The 13,346-nt window shown below is 38.9% G+C and overlaps 1 protein-coding gene across 1 annotated transcript in view; it reads right to left on the minus strand.

Moving 5' to 3' along the window:
- Positions 1-691: 691 nt before the first annotated feature.
- The window catches only part of LOC136237560 (DBH-like monooxygenase protein 1), a 34,467-nt gene continuing 21,812 nt past the window's right edge, over positions 692-13,346 (minus strand). The window contains exons 9-13 of the mRNA XM_066027751.1: positions 13,098-13,219; positions 4,437-4,496; positions 3,725-3,852; positions 1,565-1,709; positions 692-1,018 (exon numbers count right to left, since the gene is read on the minus strand). Of these exons, the coding sequence (XP_065883823.1) occupies positions 857-1,018; positions 1,565-1,709; positions 3,725-3,852; positions 4,437-4,496; positions 13,098-13,219 (617 nt within the window). The 3' untranslated portion in view covers positions 692-856. The remainder of the gene's footprint in view (positions 1,019-1,564; positions 1,710-3,724; positions 3,853-4,436; positions 4,497-13,097; positions 13,220-13,346) is intronic.

Here is a 13,346-nt window from a genome sequence, read left to right on the forward strand (position 1 = left end):
GGCCCTCCATGGCCCTCAAGTTACTCCAAATTGACTGAGAACACCATTGGCGAGCTCTCTGTGAAGTCCCAGCTCACTACACACCATTATCACAAAGCCATGGTCATTTAATGGTGCCAATCTCACACTCGTGGCTTTGACAGGGTCGGAAGAAAGCTGCTACAGAAACCAGACTTGCCAGTGCTGAAGGAAGTACAGTGTGAAATATGATAGTGTATTAGACCAGCAATCCATTTCTGGTAAAATCGTAAGTTTGATTTTGTGTGTGTGGAAGCCTTGTTATATGAAATCCAGTCACATTTGTCAAATTAGCCTTTAAGTTATAACTTGTCATTTAGAATAGGTCCCTCCAGATTTCATATGATTCATATGCAGAAGACACATAGCTATTAAGAGTTTTACTGAATACATTTACTTATCCAATAAGCACCATGTGAAACGTACCTAGACTCTGGTTAAACAAAAACCTGTAGCTAAGTTGATCATAGCCTATGCTGTCAATTGACAAAATGACCATTGAGCATGTTTAATTTTGATAACAAAATCTCCACTATTTAAAACTCCTACACAAGATGAAATGCTTGTGTGTGGGCTGCTGTTGTATGAATACTCATCAATAGGGTCATCTACAGTATTATTTATTATCTCTGGCAAAAAAGTTTTCTTATATTGATTGAAAAACAGTCACTAGTCAGCTGCATTCGAAATTTTTTTTTACACAAAGGAGTAAATACTGTAAATTCACACATGCTACCATCTACCTAGCTCTAAAAACTGTCAATATTATGCGTAGGTAGCAATATAATAATACAGTCAATCAGTCATACTGCAGTTATAAGCACAAAGAACTACAAATCTACAGCAGAAATGACAGCATGGCCATCAGGACTACAACAATAGTTGAATAAGCAAACTGGGCTGCTCCTCCTGTGGAACAAACATCCGGTGGCTCATATGGCAGATTAATTGGTGGAGGTCTTTCATTAAATGCTCTATAGCCACTATCTTCACCAGTTGTCTGAAACAAATAAGGAATATTCACTTTTACAAATTTGCTATCATATACGTGAATAATGCAATGAAACTTCATTAGCAGGGCCACTCATGGGATCATTTGGTCTTAATACAGCTGATTTCAGGTTGCTTGTAAATTCAATTGAACAAATTGCACACGTGATTCGCACACATGATCATGTGAACGTGTACATGCAGTGAATAACTAGTGCGAATAACTGAATAACTAGTGCGAATCATTGAAAATGTGGTGAATAACTAGTGCGAATCATTCAGTTGCATTCGCAAGCAATCTAAAAATCAAGTGTAATGAGGTAATATCACAAAGTACACCTTAGCCATGTGAGACCTATGGTAAAAGTGGCCACTTTATTATTAAAGAGTTGGCTGCTAAGCGAGGTTTCACTGTAATGCAAATTTGTACTAACACTATTTTAAGAATAATAATTACATATTGGAAATGAATTCACATTAATTAAGAGTCCAGAGACTGATTTTTGACATGCATGATATGGAATACAGTACGATACGTAATACTTGTAACACATACCTCAGATCCACACACTACAAAGTGGACACCATTCAGATTCACATCTTCAATATCACGGAAAGCTTGATCAGTCCACTGGAAACTATTAAAGAAATTGCTGGCTTCTCCTAGTTCATCAATTTGTCTGTAGGTATCTAGAGCTAGCCTATGAAATGATTGCAATGTAGATGTATATAAAATCATAATTTATTATGAACATGTACATTTGAGCACAAATGGTGCTTGTACAATTGCAAAAGCTTCTTAAAGGAGGTAAACCATAATATTATAAGCTATACATACAATAGTTCTAGACTATATTAATACTGCGTCTATGAATTTTATTGGAACTAAATGGCATACAGCCTTAGGCTTTCAGGTATAGGAATTAAGTCTGCAGACTCTACATGTTGACTTTGTAGGTTATTATATACTCTCAGGGGTGTACCCAGTAGGGTTTCAGGAAACCCCTTTGAAGTTAGTTCGCACTACTGAAACATTGAGAAATTGAAACTTCAGGTTCTGAAACAGGACACATTTTAAAACTTAATCCACATAATAGCACACTTGTAGCATACTGTAATTTCCTTTTTTCATTGTAAAATAATTTTTGTATGCAAAAGCTTGTATGAAAATTTCTTACACAATTTTTTTTATAGAAGATCGAACTACTCTAATAGAGCAGTCATTCACGTAAATCATATGAAAATATTTTTACATGAAACTTTTTATTACGAACATTTTTGCATGAAAATAAAGTGAATTACAGTAGCTCTGACTGTTGGTAAAATATTGAGATACTCTAATAAAGCAGTCAGGCAATATAAACTCTAATATAACAGTGGAAAACTCTTTTCAAAATTTATGCATATGCCCCTGTATACATATCATAGTGTATAGTCTATGTGTTAATACTGTATGTACACTTGATATGGTAATAAAAGTGTGTCTTAGAGACGATAGTGGATTTACTAGAAGAGAATATTTTTATAAGATTATACAGTACGACATCTATATGAAGGAATTTTAACCACATGCGTCAAGACACGCAGTATTGTGCTGTGCGGCCAAGAAAGTGTATGTGCCACAATTTGCAAATATTGATAGGAAGAAAGAAAACGTGATTATTACGCATGCATACGTACAGTAATTACCTCTATGGCCCCTTCTCCAAAGCACACCATTTTTGCATTTTAGCTCTCTGTCAGGCAGTGTTGAGGGTAATGCGTTACTTATCATAACATGTTATGTTATATTATTACCCTTTTGTGGGTTTAACTAAGTGAAACACACTATAAAAACTAGTAATATTACTCAAGCTACTTTACTTACAAATGTAACGCATTACCTAAGTAATGAAATTACTGTAACAACTTGAATATTAAGTAATTTTATTACTACAAGTAACAAAGTTACTCTCAACGAAGTGATGAAGCAGTAACAAAGCCCACCTTGAGTTAATGAATGAGGCTTACTGACCAGTTACTTTCTCTTGAATACAATTACCATGGTTTACACATTGTCCAACAATACAATCATGTCATGTGAAAAGGCGGTAGTTACACATGTGACAGCTTAAGGCTGTGGACACAAAGTAAAATAATAATAGTTACTTTATTTTATGAGTAATATCTTACTGTAACTAAATAGTTTTCGTTGGAAGTAATAAGTAATGAGCTACTTTTGAAAAGTATCTACCTCAACACTGCTGCTAGGTAGGATAGGCCACAAAGTAAATTTGATTAAATTTGCTATAGATCATTCTAGAGCATTCTATTAGAAGTCCTAAAAATGTGCACTCTACTCTATAGTATTGCAATAATTTAACAAATAGATAAATAAAGCATGCAATACAATTAACTTCTGACTTCAATAATCATCATTTGTCTTTAGATATGGTAAAAGCAAACCCCAAAGCCAGCATTAGGCTGGCTTGGGGCCTTATAAAGTACAAAAAGAAGTGAAATCTACACACAAGCTGTGAAAAGGGTGCAGCTGTTAAAAACCTGAGCAAAAAAGCTGTGAGACCAAGAAATGGCTGCAATTGAGTGTACTATTAGCATTAACATCATGGCAGCTGCCACCTTTCATTTCACAACTTTTTCTGCACAGGTTTTTGAAATCTGCACTCATAGCTTGGCTAATTTCTTGTGGTATATTTACATTATCACATTAACTTACGGTGCATGTGTTTGCACCCAGTCTTCGTACTGATCTGTTCTGGGGAAGGATACACAGTATGTAATGGGAACTTCCGGGTAGTAGGATATGAAGGATAAACACATCTCTTCACTGGTGCTCTCCCCGCCCTGCAAACACAAAGTGGTGTAATGGAATTTGTTTACTAAAAACTGAGCAAAGAACTCTCTTTGGTAATCAAAGCACATAGTTGTTTGTGCATCTCTAGGTAACACACAATAGTAGTTTTGTTGTTTAACACACTTCACTCCATGCAAAGTATACATTACTGTGTGTGCTACAAGTTATTAAAAATTAAACAAATCAGTGGATCAAGCCCCTCTATTCTGGACATCTTGTAAAGTGTTCTTATTAAAAAATAAGGTGTTACAATTTTAATGTACGTATACACAATTATACAAAATATGAGTGCTCTGATTATTAAGGTGTCCGTATTCTCTTTAAAATATTGCTGTATTAGAGTTTCAATAGGCATATCCATATTTTATGCATGATATGGTGTATGAGGAGGCTTTGACCTGTGTATACATAAATAACCTCTCCAACTGTAGGTGAAAATAAAAATTGATATTGTTAAAATGCATGATGCATGTACACACAAATAGCTATATTATTTACATATTTAGTGCACTATGAATGTTGATCGACAGACAGACAGACACACACACAAGTTCTCAATGTTACCAAGACTTACAAATGTTGAAAAGTTACGTCCAGTTGAATTGTAACGACACTCCACAATGAGATCATCCCCCTGTAGTAGTATGAAAGGTATTGTAGGAAATTGACTTAACATTAATTAGAATATAAACTAAATATAGTGTGATCACATGTGCATGTCATTTTGTTGCTGAGTGTATTGTAGCGTGTCATTATTATCCGTACTAATCACACTCTACTGAGTCATTAGTCCCTGGCTTGAACCTCCCGTTGTCGTATTGACACTATATTGTGGTGCTGTGACCTGTTTTGGTTCGCTACTCTCGTTGCTACTTAACTCCTCTAACCTAACCCCAGTCGCAGAAGTCGTGGTACTGTGTCAATTTATTCTTAACGGTACCTGCCAAGGTAAACCACTTCCATCATTACAACTGTTATTGTTGCCATTGTTTTAGCAAACCAGTGGAGGAGCAGACTTGTCTATTAGCCTCACGCAGTGGATACATGACTCTTCAATAAATAAGATCGATGAACTAGTTGGTGGAGAATTCGACAACTACACGACCACATCATAACAATGCTGTCGAACAACTCACCAGAAAGATGGAGAAGATAACACAAATTGATGAGCAATTATTAGCAATGTATATATAATGACGCAAGTGAGCTATAGTCAGCTGTGATGGAAGCAGAAGAGTTACATGACAATATAATGGATAAGATCGCTCGAGTGCGGAGGTACATAGAATTAAAAGCTACAAGGCAGTCAGGCAGAGTCTCGCCACCACCAGTCAGTCAGGCACAATCTACGTAACTGAGAGCAACCACAATCAGTAAGTGATATTCCCTTGTCCGCTATATCCATAACATCAGTTGATATCTCTCATGAATCTACAGCTGATACTTCCCATGAATCTACAGCTGATACTTCCCATGAATCTACAGCCACTACTTCTCATGTACCTATAGCTGCTACTTCCCATTTATCTACAAATGAGTACAATGTTGTTGAAGTATCTAGTACACAAGGCGCTACGATGCCGTGTCCTCGAATGACAAGCTTGCTCTACAGTGATGGATCAAGACCACCCCCATTAATTCCAGCAACCTTCCACACAGCTGCCACACCTAGTGGTATCAGTCCTTACAGGCCATTTATGTCTACTGTACTTGCTCCAGGGAACCTCTATGAATCGCCACTGTCCACACAAGCTCATAGATTCCCAGCCTCAGCAATCACAACTCATGTGACTCCACCCAATCAAGACCACCAACAGTTTGCCAACATCCGTCTTCCCACATTCTCTGGAGACCCTTTTGAACTGATTAACATTCTGGGATTTATCTACATGGCAGTCCATGCCAACCCCAACTTGAGTGGGATCCAGAAGTTTTCTTATCTGAAGGCGCAATTGCAGGGAGATACTGCTAGAACCATTGCAGGTCTTCCACTCACTGAGGCAAATTACACCAACTCTATTGCATTGCTGGAAGACCGCTATGGCCAATGACACAAGATAGTGGATGCTCATATGCGAGCCCTCAGAGACATACCATCCCCATCAAACAGTCTTGCTAGCCTTTGAATTTTCTATGACTCAGTGGAAAGTCACATCCGAGGACTGGCATCATTAGGAAAATCTTAAACACCGTATGGTGAACTACTTATACTGGTCATCTTAGACAAGCTAACCATAGATGTCCAGAGAAATCTTGCATGAGAGCATTCAAATACTCAGTGGATTCTTTCTGATCTCATGGCTGCAATACTCAAAGAAATTAGAGTCCTTGGGTGTGAGCAATATAACTTACACAAGCATATTTCTAGATAAAGTGCAGTTACGCTTGTTGTCAACTCTAGAGACTACTTTAGCAAAAAAAACAACGCCAAGATGGTCTTGACAGAAAGCAGAAACAACAGTGTGTGTTTTGCAAGGGACCTCACTCTACACGTAATTGTAATGTTGTCACAGATTATCAGAAGTGACTTGACATTGTCAAAGACAGTGCATTGTGCTTTGATTGTCTTGCTTACCACAGTGCCCATCCAAGTTTCGTTGCAGGAAGTGCAAGAAGAAACGCCACACCAGCCTTTACAGTAGTAAATCAACCAGCATTTCAGAAGGGGCGAGTAATGAGCAGAATACAGAGAATTCAAAACACCCATGCCCACCAGTGGACTCCTAACACCAGCATCACACTGTAGGGCTTCTCAGAACAGCGCACAACCTGTTTGCATAAAACAGCTGTTGCCCCAATCATTGCCAGTGATATCAAGACCCGGGCAAATATACTTTTCAACAAGGGGGCACAACGCTCATTTATATCAATGGCAATGTCCAATGAGCTACAAATTACTTCTGTGTCAACAACAGACGTAGCAGTAGCCTCCTTTGGCACCACAACTGTGACACAGCAGAAACGTGGAACTGCCATGGTGGAGATAGAGACAGAGTCTGGTGCCCTTATCTGTTCTAATTATTCAGAACTCAATTTCAACCTCTATCCGCAGTATGCCACATCTGCGAGGCCTCAAACTAGCGCAACCAGTGACACCTGAAGGGAATTTTACTATACGTATCTCTCCTTATTGGTACCAACTATTATTGGAGCTTTGTTCAGGACCACGTTGTGAGAAGTCAGGGCCCCACTGCTCAACAATCCAAACTAGGGTATTTGCTGGCTGGGCCACTACCAGGTGCAATTTCAGAGTCAACATCATCTGCCCTCCTACAGATCACCTCTGTGATGATTATTGATGAACTCAAGTCACCCAACCTACAGAATATCTGGCAGTTAGAACAGACACCAATTCACAGTCCATGGACTCAACATTCCACCAATCATACCAACAATTTTCTATCACTCAAACCCCTGAAGGCCCATTTATTGCAAGATTCCCATGGGAGGTAGATAAACCACATCTTCCCTCCAACATCACCATTTGTAAGGAGAGAACTCAAACACTTGTGAACAAACTTAGGAAAACCCCACACCTCTTACAACTCTATGATGGCATCATCAAGGAACAAGAGGAACGAGGATTCATTGAGAGAGTATATGATGATGCCACACCTGATGTTCATTATTTACCTCACCATCCAGTGAAGAAGGAGTCAGCCACAACTCACATCAGAGTTGTGTATGACTGCAGTTGTTGTGGTTGTAGTAACTCAGCGAGTCTGAATGATTGTCTCATGGTAGGACCACCATTTTTAAACAACGTATGTGCAATCCTGCTACGTTGTCATGTTCAAGCCTTTGCTCTCTCAACTGAAAGCATTTCTCCATGTAAAGCTCCACCCATCTGACAGAAACTTCACTAGGTTTCTATGGCTGGCCAACCTGGAAACTCCAGACCAAGAAATATGCACATACCACTTGCTGTAGTTCCCTTTGGCTCCTCTAGCTCTCTGTTTATGATCGGGGTAGTACTCAACCTCCACTTGTCCAAGTTTGACACCCCAGTTGCACTGGATATGAGAGAAAATATTTATGTTGACAATGTCCTATCGGGATGCAACACCGAAGATGAGCTCCTAGCGTACTACACCCAACCCCGAGAGATCATGAGCCAAGCCAAGTTTAATCTCAGGTCATGGTCAACAAATAGCCGCCGACTCACGGAAGTTACCATGAAAGACAAAACCAGTGACTCCAGCACAACAGTGCAGGGTCTGCAATGGAACACATCAACTGACATCCTTTCTCTTGCAACAAGACAATTTCCACCGATCAACACTTTGTTACCAAATGAGATGTACTACAGGCATCATCACAGATTTTTGACCCGCTAGGATGGTTAATACCAGTAACAATCAAGGCCAAAATTCTACTCCAGGAAATCTGGCAAACAAAGTTAACTTGGGATGAACCCCTTCCCACCGTGATCAAGGACAAGTAGATTGCCATCCTTGCTGATCTACAAGAATTGCCACAACTGATGATACCAAAAGCCTACTTCCCATCTAGTCAATCAAATATGCAGATCAGTAACATGTTTGTGTTTGCAGATGCCAGTGCTAGGGCATATGGAGCTATTGTGTACCTTGGCAGAGATAATCATATTTGTGACCAGGCCTGCAAAAATAGGGCATGTGGGCACATAAAAAGTTCCTACATTTTCCAACTTTGATGCGTCATAACTTTGTATTCTATAATTGCTTGGCCATGAAATTTTCAGCACTTATTAAACGCTTAGTGTGCTTTATAATACAGGTTATCCCAGTACTGAGATATGGGATGTTATGTGGCATGGTGTGGTTTGTGCCCACATGCCCTATTTTTGCAGGCCCAGTCACATTTGTCTTGCTATGTCTAAAATCCTTGTGGCTCCTATCAAGGCTACTTCCTTACCAAGATTACAGTAGAACTCATGGCAGCTGTTACTACTACCAGATTAGCAAAGTTTGTTTATTCGGCAATTCCTCACATACAGCAAATACACATTTGGACAGACAGCCAGATTGTACTACATTGGGTACACATTCCAAACCATTTATTGACCACTGTGTTTGTGAGATTTTGTCTGCAGTTAACTGTTCATTCACACAATCGGCTGACAACCCGGCAAATCTGCTTAAAAGAGGAATATCAACCAACCAAATAAGACAGTCTCACCTGTACATGTGGACACAAGGCCCACACTGGCTGCTCACTAAATCAGATTGACCCACATGGACACCCACAAGTGTGCTCCATCTACAGGTAGGTGGAAGAGGATGTTGAACCTGAAGCTACTCGCACAACAGAGCTTACAGCTACGGACAGCCACACAGGTATATGATACAGTAGTTTTCATCGCATGTTAGCTGTCACTGCTTATGTTTTAGATGGCTTCACAATCTATGCAAACAGCAACCCAAATTATCTGGCCCTTTAACAAGCATTGAATTAGTTAGTGCACGTAGACATCTGGTGAAGGGCATACAGAGTTCAGCTTACCAAGAGGAGGTTGCTTACTTACTCAAAAGGCAATCTAAGTGTCCCCAGACAGTTACGCCTTTTCCTTGATGACAAACAGTTGGTTTGTTGCAGTGGACGGATTCACAATACCCCCACCACACCCATAGACAACCCAGAAGAGTTAGACGATCCAAACTACCTCGATGCCGACACCATGAGGAAGAGAGTAGACAAACAAGTACATCTTATTGAACAATGTTGGAAACGTAAATACTTAACTTCCTTGAGAGAGTTCAACAAGATTTCGGGACATAACAAGCAAGCTATCAGACTAGGTGATGTTGTAATTGTACATGACGACAAGCCAAGAATGCAATGGAGATTAACTGTTGTAGAGAAACTCATTAAGGGAAAGGATAATTTGGTTCGTGCAGTTCATATTAGAAGGGTACGTATAAGACAACTTGTCCTATTGTCAAGCTCTATCCATTAGAAGTTTCAAGTGAAGATGATGTCTCTCAAGCAGTTCCTGATAACACCTTGGATGAATCTACTCAACATCTGAAGGACTCTCAAGCACCGTTGAACAACACTACTCCTTCCGGAACACGTCCACAAAGGATTGCTGCTGCCAAAGCCTTACAGAAGATATCTAAGTGGGCAACAACATTAGGCCCGGGCCCCGGAGGATGTAGGAAATTGACTGTAACATTAATTAGTTAATTAGAATTTAATCTAAATATATTGTCATCACGTGTGTCATTTTGTCGCTGTGTGTATTGTAGCGTGTCATTATTATCTGTACCAATCATGCTCTACTGAGTCGTTAGCTTCTGGCTTGAACCTCCCAACACTATAGGCATGTTGTAACATATGGATTTCCAAATTTTAGGCAGCTATATGTAGTATTCTTAGCAAGCAACTAGCATTAAGTGATTGTGTTACAGTAATTTCTGCAGAGAGTACTGCTACACAGTTTAAGCCTTACAAATCTGTCTGTAAGCTTATTGTCATGGATTAAAAGCATTGCTGATGGATTTGCTATCTATGCTAGAAATTGTAGTTGTAATTGCCCTACCTCAGAGATAGTATTATGCCAGCAATTAGGTAGCAAGAGCAGTATGCATAGATAGTGCAGTGGCTACTAGATTGCTTATTCACCTACTGACCTACATACACATGCACTTAGTTATAATTTAACTGGAAATAAAGAAGGAAAGCTGCAGCACAAAGGAGCATAACACTCAGGATATAGTTGTGTTTTATCTTTTGTGAAATGCCTTTGCAGCCACATGTCCTTATAGAGAGGGCTGTGTCTGGTTATGTTAACAGGTGCTAGCAGTTATGCAGCAATAGAGTGTCAGCAATTTCAACAAAGTTCTGTTTCGTGTCCTCTACAACACAGAGAGTTTGCAAAATGGTTACCTAGTTCATTGTTACAATATAGCCCATTTTCACACAAGGGCTAAGGAATGTGGTGGTTAATAATTGCGATTGCACAACATCCGGTGTCCTTTAAAATGTATTGAAGCCTATGGGAGTGAGGTAAGAAATCTTCATGGGAGCCTAAACTGTACTGTTTACTCTTATTATGAGAACGAAATTGTAATCTTCAGGTTGTTAGCATCACGATGGTATATAGTTTGTGAAGATTTGCTGTGTTGTAAAGCGGAAAGAAGTGACTTTAGCATGTCAGAAGACTCTAGTGACTTTGTTTTCAGCATCTAGAAAGTCTACCTTGTGAGATAAACTTTGTTACTACATTTCTACAAGGCTGGGAATAACACTATGCAAAATTTTATCGCAGAAATAGGCAATCTTTCATCGCTGTGATTCTATCAATGCTAGGCGATTATTTCACCTGTTACAGTACGTTTAGTGGCCATGTTTTGTTGCCTAACGATCCTCTATACTTATAAGAGTAAAATTACTTCGCTTTATGAAAGATGCAGCCTTTAAAACTTAAGATATCACTACCATTTGATGCAAATCGCTGATTTCTTGATCACAACACAGCATACTTTGCAAATCCGGTCACAAATTAGTATTCATTACCATACCGTGAATACTTTTGCTTGCGTGGAAATAGACTATTGTAAGAGTTGTTCAGGCTCTTTTAGTTTACAAATAGCACACAAGTACTCCTAGACTCATCATGGCTTTCTTTTAAAAACCAGTACCATAAACAGCTTGAAGGTGATGATGCAATAAAGCACTGATCAGATGAGCAGCAGTGAATATAGGATGAATGCTCTATATGGACAAGGGGTTTACTTGAGGATTAGATAATGTTGAAGCCACTAATATCATGCTCCTTCACCCCTTCGGTACTTTTGAGCTCCTCGCGCCTTCGGCTCTTATAAGCTCCTGGTGGTGGGGAGTAGTGCATACCCTATATGTTATACAGCATGATCCAGAAACTGGATCAGGTCATCTGGGTCATCTGACCTGGTCAACTTGGTCTGACTTGGGTCAGTGATGCTGACCTGGTTTCAACTCTGGTACAACCACCTTAGCACTGTGTACATGCAGCAGCAAAGTTCCCCCACCCTACGCCTCTCACCGAAGATTAGTACACTATCTGGATCATTACACAGTTTCAAGTGCCAGACCAACTATGCAGGGACCCTGAATCATCCCCTAATTTGCTAGACTGAATACGTTAAGTATCATATAAAAGCTACTATTGACAGTGATATACTGTTAATGCACAAGTGAAAAATAAGTGTGCTAAATGCTGTATAACCACTGGCATAATGTATTATTACACAAAGTAGATGCATATAATTATGTGATCATCTCAGCATACCACTACTTTAGAAAAACAAATAAAAATGTAAAGAATTTGCAAGTTCTATTAGTTTACTCAGGGAAACAAGTATCAAATCAATTAAACATATACACCATCTTGTTTGCCTGGTCATGGAGAGTTTGAATATCGTTTGTTTCTGTTGTCCCAACAGTATGCATGTAACATGCATTTGTTTATGATGCAGTTGACGGTGTCATCAACTCTAATGCCTTCATATTGTACCTATGTACCTCGGTTGACTTGCCAATCCAAGGTGAACATTGTGAGCTAAATCTCAATTCTGTAGACTATTGCAAATGGAAGTTATGGCTGCAAATATAAGTGCCTGTAATTTATTTTCAGTATAGTCGTTGTACAAGCTAATTTCTTTGCTGTCTAGCACCATAATTCCAAAAGTACTCATCATAATAAATAGAAAGTTGGGCAGACCATTCTTTAGACATAAGATCATATGTGTGCATACTTGACTAAGACAATAAAAAGAAATTCAGAAATAATATGAACTACACAGGTGTTTGATGAGATGGCCACATGTACTGCTTTTAAAAATAGTTGCTAACACCTTCGACTTTGATAACTGCCTGGCCTGGGATTTTTTTCTGCATTCAACATAGTTTTCAGTTACAGGTTTCTGACTCCCTGCTTCACAGGCTTACTGTTAGCCTTCTTGCAGGTCTCTAGAGGGATAGTTGCCTAATACACATTACAATATATGGTGTGTTAGATCCAAGGCAAGATAAATAACTAACTGTTAGCACAGCTTTTAAAACTCATAGAACCCAATAATTTTCTGCCTTTAAGGCAACAAAATACAAGGGAATTATGCACCTACAGCACTGGAAATGAGTAAGGATCCACAATTGGTCTATTTAGTTGCTGTCATGTATTTACCATTTGTATTGCAATGTGTTTATCAGGAAGTATGATTGTACAAACTAAACATGCATGTTTTTACTATAAACTACATTATATACTTACAGGCAAGATGACTCTAGGAGTAATGTGGTTAGTCAGTTGGTAGTCAAAATCATAAAACAGGTTTTGATCAATGGGTGGAAGTTCCACTCCTCTTCGAATGTGTCGTAGAATCACTGATCTACCTAACAGTATATAAACCCATTTTATTTGTGCACATGTACACACACCCATCGTACAAATATATATATATATACACTTATCATATGGTAGATATACATACATACATACATAATATAGTTATAACACAGT

Source organism: Dysidea avara, chromosome 1, assembly GCF_963678975.1.
Source record: "Dysidea avara chromosome 1, odDysAvar1.4, whole genome shotgun sequence".
Taxonomy (NCBI): Eukaryota; Metazoa; Porifera; class Demospongiae; order Dictyoceratida; family Dysideidae; genus Dysidea; species Dysidea avara.